A 25,909-nucleotide genomic window follows, 5' to 3' on the forward strand; every position below is an offset into this window, starting at 1 on the left:
GTCAGGAGATTTTAAAGTTAAACACTGCAGTTTCATGAGGACAATGTTAAAGAGAGGTTCTAACAAACGCTTACCACTGAAAAGAACTAGTGACCAATGATAACACAATGGATTACTACTGGAAGGGGTCAACACAAGATATAGATTTGGCTAAATATGTGTGGTGTCCTGCTTCATTTAGACTCAATGACCCCTGGATTGGTTTCATCTCTCTCTCTCTCTCTTTTTTGGCGGGAGTCCTCTCCTTCTAATGATTACACTGTAAATTTCAATTCTACTTTTCCCTAGATTCAGGCAGGTTAGTCTACATTAGCAGAACGAAATTCAAATCCGGTAGCACCTTAAGAGACGGATAACATTTTCCAGGGTATCAGCTTTTGTGAGTCAAAGCTCATTTTGTCAGCTATAAGACGAAGAGAATTTTGACTCATTAGACCCTGGAAAATTTTGTTGGTCTCTTAAGACGCTACTAGACTCAAACTTTGTTTTGTTCAACAATACTTACCCCCAGTTAAGTGTGCATAGTCTTGTGGCCTCAAAAGGCTCACCAGGTAACACACAGTATACATTTCTTACTTTTCCCAAACATTAAAGTGTGCCTTAGGGAGAATGTATGCAACTGTTAAAACAACCCTCCAAAATGGGCCAGTATTTTCTTATTACTGATGTGGGAACTGATGGCTGGGAGAGAACGACTGACTTAAGGCTACCCAGTAAGTTCACAGCTAAGGGTAGAAATGTGAAGTTCTGGGGGCGAAAAAACAGGGGGGGGGGAAGCAACAAAAGAGAGAAAATCTTGACTTGCACTGGGGGGGGGGAAGCACCTCCTGTGAAATAGTTTCTCATTTGGAATGAGTGAAATGTCTTCTATGACCAAGTTGTACTGGACAAAAATATATAGTATGAAGATTTTTATATAAGACAGTTCTCAGGACTGCGAAATACTTCCAGTGTATGTGTGTAAAGTGCCGTCAAGTCACAGCCGGCTTATGGTGACCCCAAAAAGAGGCTTTCAAGGCAAGTGAGAAGGAGAGGTGCTTCATTGCCTTCTTTTACGGAGCCTCCCTTGGTGGTCTCCCATTCAAGTACTAACCAGGGCTGACCCTGCTTAGCTTCTGAGATCTGACAACATCGGACCCTACAGTGCCACTTTCCCTCCCATCCCAGTGTATACGAGTGATATAAACAGTAATTTCAAGGACATAACTATCATTTAAACATAGCCAATTTTGTCCAAACTTAATATGCTGTAACATGTACATGACTGAATCATTCAATATTTTCCATGTTATAAAGTTTAGCTCCATATGCAAACATGCTGCTACTCCTTTTGTGACTGTGAGGGTGTTCCTGTCCAAATCATACATTTTCTTTTATATGCTTAAAAAAAAATAATTGTGCTTTCTATTTTCAACTTCTTGGGGTTTTTTTTTCTTATTTCTCAGCTGGCAAAAACTAAAATATGTACTAAAATAGCATAAGGTGCAACAGTCTGCAGCCTGCTCTCTCCAATACTGGGTACATCTGCAATTTTGCTTCCAGAACACCAATAATAGCTCTTCTAAAATCATCCTCTCCCACTCCCTGAGCTTACTCTGACCACCTGGGAGAGACCTGAACTACATTTCAAGAGCAGCAGTCAGCCTGGGAATAAGTAGAACATGTTTATCTTCAGTAAGGGTTTTCCTGTAGCAAAACACATCCTCTGTATATTTGATCAGCAAAATAATGCTCCTTGTGGCGTGTTCTACTTAACTAGGTAGGAATCATGGGCCCATCAGAATCCTAGTGAGACACAGACAAAAGAAAGCACTCTTACCAGATAATTCAAACTGATAGACGCCTTGGACTGACTTTACCACCTCTTTGTTGATTGCTCCTTTTATAATCTTAAATGTTTCCACCACAGGGCCCCCCGAGCTCTCGGCTGCAAAGTGCACATGATGCTTCCCTCTTTCAGGACCTTCTGCTTTAGTTTTGTCAGGACCTTCGTGCTTGGATAAGTCTTGCTTCTTCCCTTCTCTGAATACTGGAGAAGCCCCTGGAGAGCCAACATTGACCCGAGAGGAGTTGATACTTGCTTGGCTTTTGCAACAGCATGCCCTAAATCAATCCCCTTGCCCTCTGAGAAACCTGTTCCCCATTCCACCCCTTAGCCACAAGGAGCCACATTTTATTCTGAAATTCAAATTTGGTTTCAATTAATCATGTGGAACAAAAGAACCTGCTGGCTCTATAATTTGAGCCTGGAATCGCTCCCCTTCCTCCGTGATGGGTTTCCTGACTTTCTGTGCTTTTATACAAACCAATAAAGCAAATGTGATCTTTGTTTGGCATGGAACTGATCAGACAACAAAAAGTTTTGCCAAAATTGGCAAAGCTTTTCAGAAAGTCACCAATTGCAGCAGCAATCAGATGTTCAACTCAAATTATGCAAGTTTTAGCAGCAATTCTCCACAGAGATATAAATACCAGCTTTTGGAAACCTGTACTTTTAGAACACTGTCCTGTAATATAAACCCACCCACCCCAATATTTTCCTATTTTCTACTTTGAAGGCTCTTTATGTCCCAATCCAAGAGGCTGAGATGTCCCAGCAACAAAATCCAGCCCCAAATATAATGATGTTAGGAAAAAATGAGCAATCAGTGAGCTGTTGCCAGATGTTTGAAAGTGATGAGGTTCAAGAGGAGAGTGATTTACTGCATATTTCAATAGCTTCAGGGAATGTTCAGCTAACCGCATAATTTCTCACCATGCGCTTCCATTTTCATTGCTAGCGTCTCAGGATCCACATCTAAAAAGAAATCTGGTAGCAATGGGTGACCTAAAAATACAGAATGAATAAGTGGCAAAATTTCATACAGTAAAATCAGACTGTGTGGTTAGGGTAATGAGAGATTTAAGCCACTCCATGTGTGACGACTGCTGCAGAGAACACTTGTGTTACGCGGGTCGATTCTTGTCGCAGATGGATAACGTGGGCTCCATATCTGTACGTGCACTTTAAACACCTATGTACACCTAGAAAACAAAACGACCACATACGCAACAACCACATGTTACCTTGGAGACACTGGCCTAACAACATTATTTTCTGCAACAACTGCAATTTGTAGAGTTTCCCTTTGAAAAGACACTTAGCAGCAGAACTAACTATACTGATTGCCTGCAGTGCATGATGCAGATGTTGGTTTTTCCCAAGCATACATAATGTATGCCAACTAATGGGGGGGGGGGGAAGCATCCTCGGATATGGGACATTTCTGTGGAGTGCCAGAAGATGATGCTGTTTGCTTTGGATGCATACATTCTTTGGCACAGGCAGAGAAGCACACACATCAAAGGAAAGTTGCATTTAGCGGTGGAGTTCCTTGTCAGTTTAACTGTGCCTCACTGGAACTTGCTTTCGGTGTGTTTTGCACATTACCATCTTCCAAAACGTGCAACTGAACACAGGAAGCTGCCTTATAGAGTGTCAGACCCCCCTGGATTGTCAAGGGCAGTGCTGCCTACTCCGACTGGCAGCAGAGGAAGGAAGGATAGGGGTAGTACTGATTTGTAGATCTGCGATCCCACTGCCTTCATACAGTCACACACCCCTTGTGCAAGACATATGAATGTAAATTACCTGGTGCAACTGCATATGCATCAAAATTCTTCACTCCTTCTTCCCTCAGCAAATTTTCATCAATAACAAAATTTCCAGTGAAGTTTTTAGGCTTTGTTAAAATGCAATATGCAGCATCTGCAAGAATATCCGTTTTCCTGCACTGTTTCTCCACACCAGCTCCTCCCAGCATATCCATAGCAGACGTATATATAGCTAAAAGAGACAGAGAAAGGAAGGAAAGAGAGTAATTTGTCAGCAATGCTGTTTTAAATCCTGTCTGTCCTTACCGTGCAGATATGCAATGGTCTTACACATCTGACATCCCCTTTTTTGCAAGATGCACATCCTACCACCTCCTCATAAAATTTTAACTCATAAAACATAATGTAAGGCAACAAACATTTGTTTGCAAGCATGCATTCCGAGAATGTACAATTATGGCGTATCTGGATTCACTCCATGTCATATGTGGAAAAGACCCTTCAGTTAAGGAACTTACAAAGACAAAAAGTTCAGGCTGTCTCCTTGGACCAACTAGAGCAGAAGTCCCCAGTGTTTCCGAGTCTGCGGGCAGCTCCAGAATTCTGATACAGCGTGGTGGATGCAGCCACCAAATGGCCACCGGGGAGGCACAGCCAGTCACAAAATGGCTGCCACAGCTCACCTACAGTCACGCAGAGAAGATTCTTGTGCTGTGGCGGCAGCTCTTGCCAACGCAACATTTCTAAAAATCTGCACAGCCAATAAAACCGCCAATGGCTGATCAAAAACCTTGCTGGACAAAAGCCCCACCTGGCCCTGCCCACTTTCTGAAAACAATTGGCAGATACAAGGAATGGGGGGGTCTGCGGGCACCATCAGTATCACACTGGGGACCCCTGAACTAGAGGGTACCTGTAACCTGAGTTTTAAGAATTTCCGACTATTCGTCCAGTAATGCTCACAAGGGACAAAATGTTAAAAAAACACCATGCATGGGATGTGAGCAGCACTTCCAAACCCAGAAGAAGATTGCACAGGCCATTTTTGCACCCATTTTGTGAGAATGAGAAAGGGCTGAAGTTTCCTTAAAAAGGATATTATAGCTTTGGGAAAAGTGCAGAAAAGGGCAACTCGAATGATAAAAGGGTTGGAACACTTTCCCTATGAGGAAAGGTTAACGCGCTTGGGGCTCTTTAGCTTGGAGAAACGACGACTGAGGGGTGACATGATTGAGGTTTATAAGATTATGCATGGGAAAGAGCAGGTAGAGAAAGAGGTACTTTTCTCCCTTTCTCACAATACAAGAACTCGTGGGCACTCAATGAAATTGCTGAGCGGTCGGGTTAGAACGGATAAAAGGAAGTACTTCTTCACCCAAAGAGTGATTAACACATGGAACTCACTGCCACAGGAAGTGGTGGCAGCTACAAGCATGGACGACTTCAAAAGGGAATTAGATAAGCATATGGAGCAGAGGTCCATCAGTGGCTATTAGCCACAAGGTATAGATAGGGACTCTGGGGCAAGTGATGCTCTGTCATCTTGTTTGGGGGGGTCAACAGTGGGAGGGCTTCTAATGTCCTGGCCCCACTGGTGGACCTCCTGATGGCACTGGTATTTCTGGCCACTGTGTGATACAGAGTGTTGGACTGGATGGGCCTTTGGCCTGATCCAACATTGGTATCTCTTATGTTCTTATGTTCCAGGGAGAAGGGCCTATTCTGGGATATGTGAAAGGGAGGCAACAGCAGGTATAGTTCTGTTTGTTTCTTAGACAGCCATGAGGCTTATCTTCCTTTGCAGAGCAGAAATTGAAGTTGAGGGATGGGAAAATAACAAGGAAAGGCCAGGAAGAAAGATTCTGCAAATCAGTGACAGTACTTAAAAGAAAACAGGCTGTTCAGGAGAAAGCCTAGAGTCAAAACAATTAATCTGGCCCCTTCTGAATAGATTAATCTCATTTTTAAAAAATCAAAATTAACAAAACGGAATGTAGATGCTACATCATTGTAAAGTATTAAGCTGGCAACTGGGTTGCACAGGTGTGGACAGTTTAACTGCCACCACTCCAGAAATCTAAGGCAACAGTCCTATGCGCCCCTTACTCGCAAGACTGTTCTATTTAACTCGGTGAGTTTTGCTTCCAAGTAAACATGAAGAGGGACGTGCTGCTTCATACGTAAAACCACATTTTGCAAGATGTCACTTTCAATGCATACAGTCAAGGGAGAGCAGGAATAAGCCGTTTGCTCCGCTAGAAACCACTGGATTATTATTTTTTTATTTACAATGTACACATCACAAACAAAAGAATTCCATATTGAACGTATCGAAACAGAAGTGGAATTTATATAGGTAGTGATGGTGGAATGAGCTGTCAGGTCACAGCCGATTTAGGGAGACCCTAAAGGGGTTTTCAAGACTAGAGACATTCAGAGGTGGTTTGCCATTGCCTGCCTCTGCATCACAACCCTGGTACTCCCCGGAGGTCTCCCATCCAAACACTAGCCAGGGCCAACCCTGCTTAGCTTCTGTGACCTGATGAGAGAGCCTGGGCGATCCAGGCCAGGGAGGGAGGGAGAACAAACACACCCCGGCCTGGATAACCCAGGCTAGCCCAATCTCATCAGAATGTTAAAGTCAAGCGATATATATATATTTTAAAAAAGAACACACACACCTGTTTGAGGCCACAAAGCATTAACTGCGACTTCCCCTCTAAATTCTTCTGCCATACCGAGTACACACATGGACATCCCATATTTAGAAATAGTATAGGCTAGAAGAAGATGTAAAGACAGAGTTAGCCAGTTAAAACCCATCAACATCGCAATTCATAAATTTTAGATCTTTTGTGTTTTGTTTTTTTTAACTATGTGTAAAATGCCGCGTAAATCCTGTAAGAGAAAGCACACTAGCGTGGGAAGAACGAAGGGCTGGGCTGTGTTTCTGCATGTACAAGATCTGTGTCTTATTAATTGACTGTTAAAACTAGATATTGATTCCCTTCCAGAGTGATGATATCACTGCGCTCATGTTGCACAAGAGCCCCGACGTCAGAGAAAGGAAGTGCCAGGCTTCTGGCACGCAAGAGTAACATGGAAGCCCTAGAGGAGCTCGGTCGGAGTTCAGGCTGGTGAGTTCCAACACACACAACCCCTTCCTTTTCAGGGGCACTTGCGAGAGTTTCACCTCAGCCTTCATTCACAGCACATGGTCAAATGTCCTGGTTCCTCTGCTGCAGAGGAGGAAGAAGCTGCTGCTTGCTACTGCAACAAAACTCAAAGAATGGCTGAGCACAACCCTCCACTACAATGCCCCACATTTCCCTCACAGGGAAAGAAACTACATGAGTGGGGCCAATGAACAAGACAGCATGAGCAGGCGCCATTGAACAAGACAGCCTGGCTCAAATAACCCAACCAAACCCCCCATCCCATTTTCTCCTGTCTCCCACTTCCTTGAAAGGTTTACTGCCACAACCACAATTCCATTCAAATGTAAACCCTGGTGCTGATTCCTATATAGTTTCTTACAACACTGGTGGCACATTTCCTGTCACTGTTAATTACTGAGAAGATCAGAAGGAGAGAGATCTGATGGAGGTTAGGTAGTCAACTGGTTAGCTACTCAACTGCTAAGAACAGAGAACAGCAGTGGCATGTGAGGTGGTTTAATTTCTATATAATGAGGTGCTCAGGGTGGTGTAGAAGAAGAAGAAGAGATTGGATTTATACCCCGCCCTTCACTTGGAGTCTCAGAGCGACCTACAAACTCCTTTCCCTTCCCCTCCCCACAACAGACATCCTGTGAGGTGGGTGGGGCTGAGAGAGCTCCGACACAAACTGCTCTTTCAGGAACAGCTGTGCCAGAGCTTGTGACTGACCCAAGGTCACATCAGCAGGTGCAAGTGGAGGAGTGGGGAATCAAACCCGGTTCTCCCAGATAAGAGTCCGCACACTTAACCACTACACCAAACTGGCTTGGGTCTCCCCCCTCTATTTTATCGTCAGAACACCCTATGAGTTATGTTAGGCTGAGAGAGTGGGACTGGCCCAAGGCCACCCAGTGTGCTTCATAGCGAAGCACGAATTTGAACCCAGGCCTGCTCAATTCTAGTCCCCCAATAACCTTTCCACCACACTGGCTCATGTACCAGCTTCAGTTCCACCTGGCTTCAGTGGCCAGGCTCATTCCCCCAGCAGCAGAAATTCAATTAAAAAACAACAACCTGGGAACAAAATAAGGCTTGGTTGTATCAGAATTCTCCTAGAGCACAGAAGAAGAAGAAGAATAAGAGATTGGATTTATACCCCGCCCTTCACTACCCAAAGGTGTCTCAGAGCGGCTTACAAACTCCTTTCCCTTCCCCTCCCCACAACAGACACCCTGTGAGGTGGGTGGGGCCGAAAGATCTCTGACACAAACTGCTCTTTTTCAAGGACAGCTGTGCCAGAGCTTGTGACTGACCCAAGGTCACATCAGCAGGAGGAGTGGGGAATCAAACCCGGTTCTCCCAGATTAGAGTCCGCACACTTAACCACTACACCAAACTGGTGAAGAATGTGCCATCAGGTCACAACTGACTCATGGTGACCCCCATCCACAGGGGGTTCCAGGCACGAGTTAGCAGAGATGGTCTGCCATTGCCTTCTACTGCGTAACAACCTCAGTCTTCTTTGGCAGTCTCCCACCAGAGTACGGACTGTGATTGACCCTGCTTAGCTCCCTAACCCTGAGTAGCTTAGCCAAACTGGGCTAATCAGGTGACATGGCAGGGTACAGAGCATGGGCAAATTCACATTCAACCTACTTTGCCTTTGGAATGAAGTGGGAGAGCAGCTAAGTACATGCAACAATTTTGAGAGAGGGGGGCCATATCAGTTTTCAGGCTGTGAAAATGCCAACCCAAAAATATATATATATATGAAGGAGGAGGAGGAGGAGGAAACTGGATTTATACCAGGCCCTTCACTCAGAGTCTCAGAGCAGCTTCAAAATCTCCTTGCCTTCCTCTCCCCACAACAGACACCCTGTGAGGTAGGTGGGGCTGAGAGAGCTCTGAGACAACTGCTCTTGAGAGAACGGCTCTGAGAGAACTGTGACTGACCCAAAGTCACCCAGCAGCTGCATGTGGAGGAGTGGGGAATCCAACCCAGTTCTCCCAGATTAGAGTCCACGCACTTAACCACTATACCAACCTTTACATCTGCCTCGAGTCTGAGGGAATCTCTCTATGTGAACACTTTACAAAAGATGTGCTTACCACAGTGATTTCTAAACCAGACAGGATTCAAGTTTATTGGTGGGCTGATATTAAGAATATGACCAATCTTACTCTTCCTCAAGTAAGGCAGACATATTTTAGATCTGGAGGTATAAAAAACAAACAAGTGGATATTTAGTCTCACTACTACTCACTTAACAGCTCTAGTCAGAATTTCTTGCGCTCCTCCTTCCATACTGGCATAATTTTAATATATTTCTATTGTTCTCTAGCTTTAGAAAACTCGGAAAAACCTGAGCAAGACTCCCGGTGAGCTCCTGTCCACCCACCATTCAAATTAACTTGAATAATTCTACGGTACTTTGGGCTCCCAGACCATTTTGTGGACCCTTCAACTTTCTACCTGATCATGTACATTTCAGGTCATGTACTTAGAAAGATGTTGCACCTCTGTTAAATGGACTTATGTTTCAGAGCCAAATGGCTCTCATGGGGGTGGTTTACATTAGACAGACCAAATACAGAATAGCTGCTATCATTCAATAATCGAGGAAACAGTCTAGTAGAACAGAGAAAGAATAACATATTACACATGCAAGTCATACTTGTCTTAATTTGTAGATTCACAATCTATCGGAAACTAATTTTATACGTAGCAAGTGACATCCACCATAAATACTCCCCATCAGCCTTTAATAGGGAAATAGTGGCAAATGTCACTGACTGACAGTGTGCATGGCATGAGGCTCTCTTCTGACTACTCTACTGTTGTTCCATAATCTCCCTAATGTAATTCTACTGCTGTTCCATAATTTCGACAACAAAGTAAATATTAATATAGCATAATGCATGATATATTAATGTCACAAAGACTGTATTCAGCATCTTCCGTCTCCATATTTTAAAATGAAACTGAAACACTCCACTCCAAGAATAACCCGCGATCTTAAAAAGCAAACAAACAAAAAATAGACTCGGTACATTATTATACATAAAACATAAAAGCACAAGCCAGCCAAACCCAAGCACTTCTAAGACAGTTTGAACAGTGAGATTTATGCATGTCCCAGAGAAACCAGTGGGATTCTGGAGGTCTTAAGGTTGGATCGACTGCATCTTATGTTAGAAATTTTAGAAATAAGCTTTTCTTAATTAATGCCCCCACCCCCACCCACACATACACACACACTCATTTCCAACCCACATGCTGAGACACAAGCTATCCAGCAAAAATTAAATTAATGGCTGTTAGTGACTTGAGTGGAACTTTGTTAGGTTTTGAACCAGGTCTACAAGGTTAAATCTAGTCATGGTTAATAAAACCTAGCATACCAAATCATAAAGATTTTAAAGCTACACTAATCAGCGAAGAGCCTTACGCAGTCTGACCACTCTGTAGGCAACATATGAAGCGTATGCAAATACAAAAGTACCTGGACTGATGTACAAACACAGACGGCCAGTTTCCCTGCACCTAATTTGCCCCCCACTGCCCCTGTTATTTCTAAGCTACCATCAATGGTTACCTATGAACTGTAGCATTTCATTTGGTACAATGGTATTCCAGGGAGCAACTGAATGAAGAAAGACTTTTAACAATGCAGAAGCTTTTTTAACTGGCAAACATTTACTTATCAACGGTATTATGCCAGAATTTCTTCTACTATTCCTCCACCAACAGTTTCTTGTTTTTCCAGTTTTTTAGACAACAGTCAAAGAACTGCCCGCGAATAACCTCTATTGTGGAAATCCCAAACAGAGTTATACCCTCCTAAATCCATTGATTTCAAGGGGCTTGGAAGGGTATAACTCTGCTTAGGACTGGACTGTATATTTCTTTTGAATGTCATCTCTGATACTAATCAACAAATTGATCACTGCGAAGGACATTTAGTCCCTGGCTGGTTTAATAACAAAGGCCCTTTCTTATAATCTTCAATAACGTCACAGCCTTAACATGTAAGAAATCTGCCGCTCTTGCTCAAGAATTTCTAAAGGAACAGCTGGGAAGGCCAGAGGGCGAGAAAAAAGAAGAGGACAGCAGGTCTAGTGGAGAGCTGGAAACTGGTTCATCTGGCGAGGACTCTTTGAGCAGGGGGCAGCAGCCCCGAAAAGTCCCTGCAAGCTCCGGAAGAGAAGGGAAAAGAAGAAGTAAAGGCTGAAGGACTCTGATCAGTGCCTTTGAGAACTTTGGTTCCTGGGGATGATTGGGGATACTGTTATTGGGCAGTTAAATGTAAACTTTGAGGGTAAAAGGTTTTCCAAGGGTTTGACGCAGTTCATAAAAAGAACAACGATGAGAAGATTTGATGTATTAAAGCTAGTTGGAGGGTCTCCTCTCTTGGGTTTTTAGATAGTAGTGGGTACTTTACTTTCTCCCGTATATGTAGTTCCCCTTTCCCTTTTTTCTGTTGTGGTTTTTTGTAGTTTAAATAAATAAATAAATAATCCCCTCCGGGGGGGGGGGGGCTTAAAAAAATAAATAAATCTGCCACTCTTGTTGGATGCCGCTGACGCTTCTGTGACACAGTAACAAATATTTTTTAAAAATAATTTAAGTGGTGTGCAGTATCACTGGAATATTTCTTAAAACATTTCCTTAATAGCTACATTAGATGACTAGACTGGACTCATCTCTCAAATATAACACCATTATTCTTCCCAGATAACGGCCAATACACTTTCTCTTATAGGATGAAGTTTCCATTAGTACTGTATCAGTTTTTGAAAGCAATCCCATTACATAGCATATAAACTGCTCATATAGTCTCCTCGTTATTTCAAAATTTTATTTTATGAGCTACCCAAAAAGTCACTTCCAAAGTACAGTCCAACAGTATTTTTATAGAAATTTAGCTTCTTAGATTCAAATCAAGCCTGAACTGTCTCTAGAAGCTGAAATGACTCAACTGAGGCTATCATTCATTGGTCACATTATGAGAAGACAAGAGTCACTGGAAAATACAATGACACTAGGAAAAGTTGAAGGCAGCAGGAAAAGAGGAAGACCCAGCACAGGATAGATTGACTTAGTTTGCAAGACCAGAGCAATGCTTGTTAACAGTAAGACGTTTTGGTGGCTATTAATTCATAGGGTTTCCATAAGATAGAAGCGACTGACAGCGCTCTCAGCACACACATCTAACAGAAGCAACCAATTTTCCTTATGGGCTACATATACATAATTTTTCTTTGCCTTTCCTTGGAATGGACAGAAAGTTTCACAGTCACTTTACATGTAAACTTTCTCCTACATGGAAAACATTTCCATTTTAGAAAATAGCCAACCATAAAACATGACCTGCAGTGATTCCACACATGCACAAAATATTTCATAGAGTAGACATACAGAACCACAACTATGTGTACAGACGTACAGGGAGGCTGTGCCCCATTTCTTAGCATGCACACACCGGTTGAAACAATGAAGCTACAGCATCATTAAATGTACTATTACAATACCATCATTTCAGTCATCAAATAATTTGAGTCACTGGAAACAATACCATTCAATACCAGCAACTCTTTACAGTTCAAGGGCCTGATTAAGGAGAAACATTCAGCTCCCTCCCTAAAAGGCACAGCTCTGGTATTTTAGACATTTAATCTCATCTGACTTTTTGTCTGCTCCATTTAGAGAGCATTCCTAAGCAGGTCTACTCAAAATCTTACCCAGGTCTATTCAGTGGGGCTTACTCCCAGGAAAGTGCTCTGAGGATTCCATAGCTAGGCTCCTTTCCCCCCCACCTGTGTCCCATTTGAGGGTTTATGACAGGTAATAAACACCAAATATAAGACTACAAAAGTTAACTCAAATTGCTATATGCCAGCTAGTGCATACAGACCTAATAGGTCGTAGTCAGACCTTGCCCAATAAAGCAAAAACCATTTAATCCAAAACAAACAGCTTGCCTGTCCACATTCCAAGGCCACCCAATGGCTCAGCTCAAATGGCTGAGGGAGGGAGAGGTGGGTACCGTTCATATGGGAAGGGACCAATTTATTGGCCAGCCTTAACAGGGTTCCATTTGATACAGGGGACCACAGCAGTGTTGGAAGAAACCAGGGGGAATTGCTGGCAAGTGTGAACTGTCCGTCAATTCTGCCATACTGCAGGGAGGACAGATCACAAGAAAAGTTATCAGGGCTGCACAGTCTCATAGAATGCCTTGAGAACCTCAAGTGAGCAAAAAGATGGATGCCACTGGCAGAGGTCATTTCCTGCAGGAGCGCACAGGAGCGGAGCTCCGGCAGTAAAGAGCTCAGGGGGTGGGCACATGCAACAAGCCCCACCCCCTGCTCCCAGCAGCCCTCAGTCAGAGCAAGAAGCAGCCAGGTAAGTTGCAGAGGCCCCCCCCCAGCCCCCAGTCCAAAACAGTCCAGTGGCACCTTTAAGGTACAAGCTCTCCCTCCTCTGCGAGGACAGATCTATACTCCCCCCCCCATAGCTAGCAATCCAAAACAGTCCAGTGACGCCTGAGCGGTGGGTGTTGCCTTCTGACACACTTCCAGTGATGTCAGGGGGTGTGGCATATGCAAACAAGTTATGAGTCAGCTGCTCAGCCCGTCTCCGCCCCCCCCCCCAAGCCTGAGGCACTATAAGAACTTCTGACCAGAGAAAGGAACTAGACCTGCTATGTGAGATATCTTTATTATTGTTTTTTGCACTGTCACTTCTATTGGGTCCAACACTTGACAGAAGAAAGTCCAGACAGAAGCATTTTAAAATCAACTGGGTTCAAAAGGGGCCACAGGGATGTGAACGGGAGAGCCAGCATGGTGTAGTGGCTAAGAGTGGTGGACTCTAATCTGGAGAACCAAGTTTGATTTGCACTTCTCCACATGAAGCCAGCTGGGTGACCTTGGGTCAGTCACAGCTCTCGGAGCTCTCTCAGCCCCCCCCCCCAATAAGTCTAGCTCACTATAACAGTTAGAACTTAAGGCTGCCAGACGATCTTCGGATCTCCTCCCTATACCACACATAATGACATAACGATAATTACTACTTATTGTTGTTCAGTCGCACAGTCGAGTCCGACTCTTTGCTACCCCATGGACCACATCACGCCAGACCCTCCTGTCTTCCGTCATGCTCCGGAGTTTGCTTAACTTCATGGGGGGGGGAGCATCAGTGGTTGGGGCATAGACTTGAATTACTGTGATGTTGAATGGTTGGCCTTGGATTCGGACCGAGATCATTCTATCGTTTTTGAGATTGTATCCCATGACTGCCATTCGCACTTTCTAGTTGACTATAAAGGCCACACCATTTTTTCTACGGGATTCTTGGCCACAGTAGTAGATATAATGGTCTTCTGAGTTAAATTCGCCCATTCCTGTCCAGTTTAGCTCACTGATTCCCAAGATGTTGATGTTCAGTCTTGCCATCTCATTTTTGTCCACGTCAAGCTTACCTTGATTCATAGATCTTACATTCCAGGTTCCTATGCAGTATTGTTCTTTGCAACATCGGACTTTCCTTTCACCATCAGACACATCCACAGCTGAGCGTCCTTTCGGCTTTGGCCCAGCCGCTTCACTCTTTCTGGGGTTACTTGTACTTGCCCTCTGCTCTTCCCCAGTAGCATATTGGACACCTTCCGACCTGAGGGGCTCATCTTCCGGCGTCATATCTTGTAGCCTTTTGTTACTGTCCATGGGGTTTTCTTGGCAAAGATACTGGAGTGGGTTGCCATTTCCTTCTCCAGTGGATCACACTTGGTCTAAGTTCTCTGCTGTGGCCTGTCCATCCTGGGTGGCCCTCCACGGCATAGCCCACAGCCTCATCGAACCACGCAAGCCCCCTCACCATATTGCCATGAGGATTATTACAGGAATGCAAATGTCTTCCTAGCAATCTCTAAACTCCTCTTTTAAGGATGCCAGCCTCACAGTACAAAAACTGTGGCCTTCGAAATTTCTTGAAAAGGAAGCATTATTTAGGGTGACAGCTTAAACTCAAGAATAAAGAAATTGCCTGCAGATTTGAAGGAAATGTACCACTAGGGCTTGGCTATCTAAAAAAGCACAGTTAGAGGGAAACAAACAGAAAATAGTGTTAACTCCAGGATGCCTCAGAAATTTCTGAACTGACAGGCACACAGCAGCAGCAAAGTACTCCTTGGAGAGGCATTTCTCTCGGCATCGCTTTCAATCTGCAAGGAAGCTGCCAACGGGAGTTTACAGATATTAGCCTGTGTCAGCTGTACTCTAGAATGCAGCTGTCACTACTGAGAAAAATGCTGCCTCCACTGAGAATCCAGGGGTCCCAATAACACTGGCTGAGCACACTGGACCTTATCACCAGCACTACAATCCCCCTTTCTTCTGATCCAGCCCACATTGTGCTATAGATGGGCTGGTGGCCAATTCACAATCTGCCCTTATAGCTTATTTCCTGCTGGCAGCTAAGCTAGAGCTGGCAAAAAGGGGAAATCCTCCCACCTTTCGATGGGTTTGGCAAACTGTGGGATCTTCTCATTGCTGGGGAAATTATGTTCAACATTACAAGTCAGCACAAGTAGGGCTACGCAGAAGTCTTTCTGCTTCTTTGGGTCCCATTTGCTGTTATGCCAGATCTTAATAGAGCTGCATTACCACTCAACAAAAACCAAGACAAAATACTTGTGTTAAAGCTGCGTGACACCTGACCCTCAGTTACCTCTGTGGTTAATTTGTGGGATTTAAAGGTCTTGCCAAGATTGTGCCTTGTTTATCTAAAAACATAAGGATAGCCCTGCTGGATCACACCAATGGTCCCACCTACTTAAGCTCCCACCATGCTGCCAAATGTTCCAGATGGTCCACAGGAAGGGGACAGAAGCTGAAGCCTCCCCCTGCCGCTGACCCCCAGCATCTATCACTCAGAGGTACACTGCCTCTGAACATGGACATTTTCTCCATGAATCTGTCTAGTCCACTGTCTGGGATCAGACCTCCCACCCCCCCCCTGCACTTAGAAGGTCAATGTGACACCATAGGAGAAGCTTCCCAGCTCGCCACGATGCCCAGAGATGCCAGACAGACCAGCAGAGGCGCAGAGCTACAAGGGTAGCAGAGGAGCAGCAGAACCCACCACAAGTGATGGCTCATTCCTCCTCTGTTGTGGGAACCAGGAAGGCTGCTTTGGAGGGGTGGGGCAGGAAACAGGCTGCGTTGATCTCTTTACACCAGCAGGGGGCGGAGGAGAAGCCCTATAAGGCTTCCCGGGGGAAGGGCAGGGGAAATGGAATCCTAGGCAGGCAGCTTCCCATTGGTCCTAGGACCCACAACTCCAATAGGACCATCCCCCAGGATACAAGGAGTGGGAGAGACCAGAGTTGTCCCACCCCCAGGTAGTCCTTTAAAGGGTGCACCCTAGAAGAACCAGGGATGAAGGGCAGACTTCACTGAAGGCAACCAGGGGGAGGTTACTGGCAGGAGCAAGAGAGGAAGAAGGTGCTGTAGTCTCCCCTCACTCTTTTCTGAGGTTCTGCCCCCCCAGGCAAGCCCTACTGAAGGAACCTTGGAAAAGAAGACAGCCCTGGACTTCAGCCCAAAGCTGACAATCCACATTTAAAGTCATCTAGGACACTGGCCAACATCACATCCCATTGCAGCTCCTTGTGCACTGTGTGAAGAAGCAATTCCTTTGGTCTGTCCCAATAGCCTTTCATTGGGTGCCTCTGAATTCTCATATTTTGGTAGTGTAAGGGAAAAGTCCCCACTATCTATTTTTAAGGTAATGCATAAATTCATAAATCCGGATTGTCAAAGCAATGGTATTCCCAGTAGTCATGTATGGCTGCGAGAGTTGGACTATAAGGAAGGCCGAGCGCCGAAGAATAGATTATTTTGAACGATGGTGCTGGAGAAGACTCTTGAGAGTCCCTTGGACTGCAAGAAGATCAAATCAGTCAATCCTAAAAGAAATCCACCCTGACTGTTCCCTGGAAGGCCAGATAATGAAACTGAAGCTCAAATACTTTGACCACCAAAGGAGAAGGGAGCACTCACTGGAGAAGACCCTGATGCTGGGAAAGATTGAAGGTCAAAGAAGACGGGGACGGCAAAGGATGAGATGGTTAGACAGTGTCATAGATGCAACGAACATGAAATTGAGCAAACTTCAGAGGACGACGGAAGACAGGAAGGCCTGGCGTGATCTGGTCCATGGGGTCGCGAAGAGTCAGACTCAGTGCGACTGAAGAACAAATAACTTTATACACTTCTACTGTGCTTCCTATTAGCCATCCTTTTTCTAAAATGAAAAACACCAAACTCTTTAGTCTCTTCTTGCCAGGAAGGCGTTCCAACCCCTTGATCATTTTGGTTACCCTTTCCTAGATCTCTGGTGCATAACCTGTATCATTTACAGACACAGTGCCAATTTTTGTCAGTCTCAAGGAAGCACTTGTTGGTTGCTCATTTTACATATGTTTCCATTTATTTTACTTTTCTGGAAGTCTAATCTGCTGTCTTCTTATTTATTGTTGCATTTGTCTTTTTAAAAGTCTGTGGAACAAATATGCTTTAATTCCATTACAATGGGTCTTTGGGGGGGAACACTACAAAAGTATTTAGCGTTTCTTTTGAAATGTTTTCCTGCATGCCACATAGTTGAAGCAGTTTGAGTTTCTCTAGAATGTGGAAGGAGCTTCCTCAAATATTTGTTCAAAAAAGTAGCCTATGTTGAGGTCTATAAAGGTATACAATACAATATATTTATAAAATATATACAATACAATATATACAATACAAACGTAAAGGTAAAGGTTCCCTTGCTCGAAAGCCAGTCGAATCCGACTCTAGGGTTGCGGTGCTCATCTCCGTTTCAAAGCCAAAGAGCCAGCGCTGTCCGAAGACATTTCCGTGGTCATGTGGCCGGCATGACTAAACACCAAGGCGCACGGAACACTGTTACCTTCCTACTGAAGTGGTACCTATTTATCTACTTGCAATTTCTTGCTTTCGAACTGCTAGGTTGGCAGGAGCTAGAACTAGAGATGGGAGCTCACTCCGTCATGCGGCACCCGGGTCTCGAACTCCTGAACTACCGACCTTCCACAGCCTGCAGTTCAGTGTCTTAACCACTTGAGCCACCGCAGCTCCTATATACAATATACAATATATTTTAAAAGTCTGACAGGTTCAGGAATCTATACCCCAAGCATCTGGTCTTCCTGTTAACTGTGGATTTAAGCAATAATTCACCATCATGGACACAGCCAAATGAAAAGCGTAAGAAAATGCTAAGAATTAGCTGATTACTGTTTCAATGCAACATTTCAGAACTGAGAGGCATCTCTGTGAACATGTTGTGAAAATGAAAAGACTTGTCCTAGCAAAGGAGATGCCAGAATTTATGGGGAAACTCTAAATTGGCACATGGGTTAGGGAAGTCAGTCACAACCACTCATTGCTAGAAAGTTTTCAAGCGCAGGGCTTTGCCTCTCCCTCCAGAAATGATGTCATTCCATTTTATGGGGAAAAGGGGGAGACACTTTGAGGCACCATTCATACAATGTGGTCAACATGCTCCCTGGCCCCGCTCAGTGCAGCCACCAAGAATCAAGCCAGTTCCCTCCACTCTTGCCTGGTGATGTGCAAACATGGTATGATCCTGGGGAATTAAACAGACCAAAAATGAAAGTACAAAAGAAAATGACAGTAGACTGTCAGATCATGCATCTGGCAAATATTGCCCACCTGGCAGCCCCAAAGGCTTGTGTGCCTAGTGGTAGAGACAAGTGACTGAGGCTGCACAGCTTGACTTGGACCTGGAAAATCTGCTTTTCCCTCCTTCATTTTTTAGTTTTGGTGACATCTGCCTGATGAAGGGCGCTATAGAACTTGAAAGCTTACACAATGTTTTGCATCCTTCAGCTTGGTCTGAATAAAAGGTTCTGCGTGATTTTGCTTCTTTTTTTTTGATTTGGCAAGGGCCAATAGGGCTGTTTACAACTATTTTCTACTTTTTTTTACTTGCACAAGATACTGTTTTGAGATGGAATAAGGAGGAATAAGGAGGACAGGATCTGGCCAGAAATGTATTTTCTGCACAAAGTCTAAAGAAACAGAGGCTGGGTTCTGCCTAGATTTCCATAGGCACATCAGGGGAGGGTGATTTTCACCAATCCCCCTTCTTCCATGGGAGACCTCCTATACTCCGCTCCCCACTACTCCTGGGGGTCCTCGGTACCTCAGCAGCTGCATTGGGGGGGCTCATTTGAGCTGCCATGGGAGGAGAGAATCAGTGAAAATTGCCCACCTATTTGAGGAAATCTAGGAAGGATCTAACCCAGAAACTGGCAGAAGAAACCTAGAGAAGAAAACACAATGCAAGCCAATGCTCCCTCTAAGCTGAGGAGTCTTGTGAGCAAAAATTCTACTTTGTTATCTACTGGCATTAAAGCTGTGAGCGAGCGATTTGGCTACTGCATAAATTAGTCTGAGCTAAGATGAAAGTCTGTGAGCTGGAGGCTAAAAAACTGAGCTAGTTCACACTAACTCAGCTTAGAGGGAACACTGAATGCAATCTTTGGTAAAGGTTATGAATTCTTAAAGGGGAGGATCTAGAAGAGATCTGGCTATGATTACCCAAGCACAGGATGTGCACAGAGCACTGGAAGTCTGTTTCACTTTCAAGAACGGCAGGCTTCTGCCCTCGAGCAGCGGAAGCAAGCATGGCTTACTTGAAATAGACTTAAAAACTTATTCCTCTCAGTCCACTCCCATAACTATCTGCCTGTCCAATAGGCAACACTAAATCCAGAGCATTTACCCATAATTCAAACACAGAGCAGATATCCCCCCCTGCCTAAACCTGATCATTGGAAAAAATTAAAATGTAACCATATTTACCCGTAAGCACTTACGTGAGATAGGTCCCTCTCGTGTTGGCGCTCATCATGAGGTCCACTTTTTTTGTAGGCGTTTCCAGTGTGCCAGTCAAGGAGATAGCGCTTGCATTGTTCACAAGAACATCTATCCCTGGTTATAAAATAAACCAGCATTTTTTTTTTAAAAAAAGACTAGACATGTAGAAACACAGGGGAATTTCACATTACCCAGTTTCACCCGGTTTCAAACCGGCAATCATCCGTTTTGAAGTGAACCGGTACAGGGCTGCCATTTCACACAGGGCTTGCCCCTACCGGAAATGAGCCGGATCAGAAGCGGTTTGGCATTTCAGACTTGCACCACTTTGTTTTCCCGCCGTTTTCCTCCCGCGCGGGTAATCGATTTTTTAAAAAAACGTTCGAGCTATAATGCTATAAATCGAACGTTAAAAAAAACAAAACACAGCCGGAGATCGCCCGCGCGGGTGAAAAAAGGCGGGAAAAAAGCTTATCAGAACTGGGAGAAGGCACTGGAGACCACTTGGAAGTGAATGACAGGTAAAACACTTCAGTCCCGGTTCCTAAACAGGACTGAGGCGTTTGTGTATGAAATGGCAAATAGATTCCAGAAGGGAACCGGTTCTTAAACGGGTTCTGTCTGAAATGACAGACCAGAACCCGTTTGAGAACCGGTTCCCTTCCGGAATCTATCGCCTGTCTGAAATTCCCCACACTTAACTAACAAACAAAACAGTTCAGTTGTGTTCTATTAATTATAAATATGTGCAACATATTCAGCAGAATCAAACTTAGGTCCTACCTCCGTATGTCTGAACAGCCTTATTCACAGCGTCAACTATTTGCTCTTCTTCTCGTACATTGACAATGCATGGTAACGCCTTTCCTCCAGCTGCTTCAACTAGAAAAGAGAAAATGTATTTATTTTCTCCATCTATACTCCACCCTTTCTGCAACGGGGACCCAAAGCAGCTTACATCATTCTCCTCGCCTCCATTTTATCCTCACAACAATCCTGTCACAACCACCTTGGGTCAGTCATAAATTCTCTCAGAGCTGTTCTTGAAATGAGCAGCTCTTCAAAGAGCTCTCTCAGCCCCACCTACCTTACAGGGTAGGGTGTCTGTGGGGGGGAGGGGAAGGGAATGGAGTCTGTAAGCCGCTCTGAGACACTGAGTGAAGGGCGGGGTATAAATCCAATCATCATCATCTCCTCTTCTTCTGTGAGGTAGGTTGGGCTGAGAAAGTGTGACTGGCCCAAAGTCACCCATTGAGCTTCCATGGCAGAGTGGGGATCCAAATCTGGGTCTCCCACTCTGACCACAACACCACACTGGCAGGCCACAGCCACAAATAATACACAACCCATGATAACTCAACGGAACTGTCAGGGAAGTTTCCAAAAAAAGTCCAAAGCCTACATCCAACATAGATCATGATCCAAAACACGGATTTCAGATTATATAGCCCTTAGGGTAGGTATGTAACTTTTTTTTAGGCTTGTGTTCTTACAAATACTACATACACTGATGGTGCTAGAATAAATTCAAGAGAGTTCCTTCTCAGTAAAGCTGCTGTGTCCAAGACTAAAGTACCAACAAACCTTCCCTGCTCAACACCAGATGTAAGCATATGGATTACAGCCTCCATTGTAGAGCAAAAGACTTACTAAACTGAGGGCCCTGACAATAATGGAGGCAAAGATCCAAAGGGCTACTTTAAGTTCACACAAAGGTTAGAGAACGACGATTGGGATTTTTGAGGGGTTTTATCCCCCTTAACAGCCAACCTCTCACACTGCTTCACAAACTCCCCTCAGACACGCTACGCTTATATTTCTCAAACAGCCTCCTACTCAGCTTTCCCTGGAGCTTGCAGAACTAGTTACACAGCTGTCATGATTCGGGCTGTAAAACATTAACACATCAGAGATTAAAGGCTGCCAACAGGAGAAAAATGTCGTCCCTTTAACCGAAGCTTAATATGGGGAAATGGGCCACTGAAACTTTTCACAGCATGGAGGTACAGAACATCCCAGTAGGCCTCTATTAAAGGCTCAGGGCATTCTCCAGGCCAGTTGGCAACCCTAGGAGAGATTACCCTTCACTATACAATTGATGTATGTATACAATGCTCATCTGGTAGCCAAATATTAACAAACGGATGCAAGAACAGATAGCCATCCAGCTCCAAATCTGGGTCTTTATAGTTTTAGTCTATATTCCGGAGACACTTATAAACAGGACTTCATCTTTACAGCCATGCCTAGATCCAGTTTCAGTCAAGGACGCTCCCTCTTTAACTTCCAACTGCCAACACTAATACAGTCAGGGAAGGGCAGGAAGCAACCGTGCACGCCCCCCACTCACAGACATGCCTGGTTCTCTGGCTTCCAATTTCCTTTCATTGGGAGGACATTTGAGCAGCTTTAAAAATACACACATCCATTGTTTTAAATGATATAAGCTACCTTGAGCCCATAAAAGAATGAGGGTGTCAGCTTGTGAATATGAAACCCAGGAGAATATGAAACCCAAGCCACTCACTCAGGCTTACCTACCTTAAAAAACTGTTATGAAAACAGAAATGAAATTACTTTATACGGGCCATTTGGGGCTCTTAAAGAAAGGGCAGAGCATATCTTGTGTTAGGAACCCCTGGGCCACCATACAAATACATCTAAACAGCTGAAGAGCCCTGCCTGCAGGTTTCCAGTCTAAAGATTACGCCTTGCTCAGAGAGCAGAGCACAAGGCTGCCAAAAAGCATGTTATTAACATTGGCTTCCTTTCCATTTCAACAGTGTAGGACAGGGCACAGAGCCCTTTACTGCATTCTGATTCAAGTAGAAGGGTGAAATAGACCGGCCGGTAGATATGAACTGGTGGAAAGAGAGTCCAGGTAAATTAGCACCAGGGAAAGCTATGCAAGGATGAAGCCCCACATAATCTGGAAATCAGAACACCCTGGAAATCCGTAGCCGTACCACCCAAGTGCCCGTCATCCTTACTTTCTTCCGCAGCAGTGTAAATGGTTCCTGGGAGCGTGCGATGCGGCACTCCTGTCTTGGCAGCTATCACAATGTTTGCCCCATCCTTGGCCGCCTTCAAGGCGATTGCTTTTCCAATGCCACGGCTTGCACCCGTGATAAAAAGAGTGCATCCTCTCAACTTCCTAAGCGAACAAACACAATTGGGAGTGAGAAGATCATTTCGTTAACTGCTAGAAAAGTTAATTGTGCAGCTCTCTATCTAAAGACTGTCTGAAGTCTGAAATTTAGTACTAAACATGTTCTTGAATACTACAATTAGAACGCACCAAACTTGAGTGCTTGGTAAGAGGTGTTTTTTTAATCCAATTTGTTCCATTTTGCATACACTGCTTTTGCCTTTGTTGTATGCATTACACAACTAGTTTTGATTGCTCCACAAAAATGAAGATCACAGTAGTGTTGCATGTAAATCTGTGCTCCTGTCCAGTCTTGCCTTCACGCCATCCTTTTCTCAAAGCAGTCTGTCACACACTGGAATGCCATGGTAGCATTGCCACCAGAAACTGCATCTCTGGACGTTCATCCCAACTGCAACATCTGCAGGGATTTACTCTGATAATAATTCCAGAAGGGTAGCAGCATGTTTGTCTGTTGTAGCAAAATTAAACAGAAGTCCAGTGGCACCTTAAAGATCAACAAAATTCATTCCAGCATAAAATGCACTTTTTTCCGCCATCTTAGAATGTATATGGTTTTATTTATTGACGTGTTTTTAGGTCATTTTAATGCTGGTTTTAAATCAAATTATTTATTGCATTTTGCTCTGTTGTAAGCTGCCCTGAGCCCTGCTTGCAGGGAAGGGTGGCCTAGCAAATCTAAACAAACAAACAAATGTACATGCATCCAATGAAGATTTGACTCACGAAAGCTTATGGTGAGATACATTTTTAAGGTGCCACTGGACTGCTTGATTAAGTACAAAATCACCAAAACCCACATGATGTGTCTCCACACCTTATGAACTGAAACCACATGGAAAAGCACCCATTTTGATTCTTTGCATAGCCCAGATCTCAGAAACACGCTAACTTCAACATCTCACATTAATTCTGGTACAGCTGCTGAGTTCTTTACTACTGCCTTTGCTGTAATCATCTGCAAATGAACTCCAGGGAACTTCCATCACCGAGCTATCTTTATAAGCAGAGAATGTAGTAAGTAGTATTCATCACGCTATTGCTGCAAGAAGTACCTTACTAATCAGATAACGGAATCAAAAGATGTCACAATCAAGAAAAATTTACTGCAAAGAAATCTGACATGTCGTTGACAATGGGTTGAATCCAAAGATTCTGTTCAACTAAGTGAGACACTTGTAGGAAGTGTTTCACTTAATGGCTAGAATTTTTTTGGATCCAATCCAATTACTTTAATGTAACAACAACAACAACCCGAAAAAGTAAAGGGTATTAAGGCTTGTTGTTTATAGCACAAATAGGCTGATTTTAGTCCTGTTGCCACGATTTACTTAAAAAAAAAAAAAGAATCCCAGTGGCTCAGTGATGTGTGTTAAGTTTACAAGATACAGAGCACAAACTTGGGTCAGTTATTCTTAGGATGCACGCTCACTTAAAGAAATAGGAAGCATCTCATGGAACCTGGGCAGACCAGGGACTGCATAGCCAAGCATTCTTTGCAAGAGCCCTAGCGGGCACCTGGTAGTTAATCACCAAAAGCTGGCAAAGCAGGGTCCAACTTGTCTACCTGATGAAGTGTTTCTGATGAAGTGTACATGCATGCGAAACTTCATACCCAGAATCAAGCCCTGTTGGTCTTAAAGTTGCCACTGGACACTAACTTTGTTCTAATGCTTCAGACCTACACGGCTACCCACCTGAATTTATCTACCCCCTGCTTATAGTGGATGACACCTGAACCCTGTAATGACCCCAGTATTAATCCAGTTCTTTACTTATACTCATTTCCTTCAGCTCAGAACCACTTAAATACAATGTGGTTAAAACCTCGTTGTTAACTGTTACATCAATACAAAAGTAGTAATGGGATTTGTCCTGAAGGGCTTTTACCAGATTGGAGCCACTATGTTTTCAAAACCTTGGATATGCCGGAGTTCATCTCCCCTGCCAATTCATTTTATTGGCCATATTCAGAAGCCCTGTGCAGATGACCCATCCGCAGGCCAACTCACCACATGCGGAGGGACAGTGGGTACAACAAGCACACCACCCCCCACCCACCTATGCGCCATCACCAAGTCAACGGCACAGTGTGAACATACAGAGGAAGTGCCTGCTTGCATGCCCACACCCCACGATCAGCAGCATTCAGAAATCAGTGCCACTGACCACAGGGTGGGGGCATATTCCTGGGCCCTTCCTACATGGGTTTGCATTGGGCAATGCACTCATGCCTGCTCTTCCTCTCTGCCTGGTGAATCAACAAGCGGATGTGTCATCTGTACAGGGCTAGATAAACTCTAAAATAAAAAGGGTGTGTGACATGCTCCAGAACGCCCTGAGGGTGAATGGGGGGGGGGCGCATACGTGCAACCAAAAAAAGGGGTAATGGCATGATTGCAGAGCAGAGGGAAGGACAAGGCAAGCCCCCCCTGGGGGGGGGGGAGCTAAACAGCAAGCAGGGAGCAAAGACAGCCAGCATGAGTGTCATTTGGAATTGTAGTGTATTCAAAGCTGCCTTGAATGCATGATATGTTGTGAAACATCTAACTGAAGTGTAATGTAAAGCTTCGTCCTGGGCTAGGATCCAAATCCATCCAATCGTGTTACTAGTCCAGGAAGCACCTAACCAATCACTTTCAAGCAAGCTCCCTGAGCGGGAACATCCGTGATTGGTCCTTATGTGAACAACCTTATTGGTTGGTATTTGTACAGTGGGTGTGGCTACATTAGCCGGGAATGTTTAAAAGCAGGACAGCCGCAATGTAAAGGCTGTTCTGGCTATCAGATGTTGATCCGTGTTGGAGTTGTGTTCGAGTTGAAGAATAAAGTTGTGTTCTTGCTGAATCACTCTCCGACTGCTTTGTTAAGCGAGCGACTTAACAGGAATAAAGTCCTCCTCTGGTGTAGTGGTCTCCTCAGGGGGTGGAAGGACCTCCTCTAGAGTAAGCTAAGGGAGGCAGGGGCTGGGATTTGACTGAGAAGAATAAAAGGCCCCAGCGATAGAAAGGGGGGGGGGATAGGCTGACAGCAGCCAGAAAGGTCTGAGGTTTCATTGATC

At 44.4% G+C, this 25,909-nt stretch overlaps 1 protein-coding gene across 1 annotated transcript in view; it reads right to left on the reverse strand.

Moving 5' to 3' along the window:
* The window catches only part of HSDL2 (hydroxysteroid dehydrogenase like 2), a 36,276-nt gene that overhangs the window by 8,022 nt on the left and 2,345 nt on the right, over positions 1-25,909 (reverse strand). Inside the window, exons 2-9 of the mRNA XM_015406228.1 lie at positions 22,670-22,833; positions 20,463-20,561; positions 19,679-19,793; positions 8,862-8,965; positions 6,276-6,374; positions 3,632-3,826; positions 2,756-2,827; positions 1,820-2,041 (exon numbers count right to left, since the gene is read on the reverse strand). Coding sequence (XP_015261714.1) covers positions 1,820-2,041; positions 2,756-2,827; positions 3,632-3,826; positions 6,276-6,374; positions 8,862-8,965; positions 19,679-19,793; positions 20,463-20,561; positions 22,670-22,833 — 1,070 coding nt within the window. The remainder of the gene's footprint in view (positions 1-1,819; positions 2,042-2,755; positions 2,828-3,631; positions 3,827-6,275; positions 6,375-8,861; positions 8,966-19,678; positions 19,794-20,462; positions 20,562-22,669; positions 22,834-25,909) is intronic.

Source organism: Gekko japonicus, unplaced genomic scaffold (genome assembly GCF_001447785.1).
Source record: "Gekko japonicus isolate JY-2015 unplaced genomic scaffold, Gekko_japonicus_V1.1 scaffold1346, whole genome shotgun sequence".
Classification (NCBI taxonomy): domain Eukaryota; kingdom Metazoa; phylum Chordata; class Lepidosauria; order Squamata; family Gekkonidae; genus Gekko; species Gekko japonicus.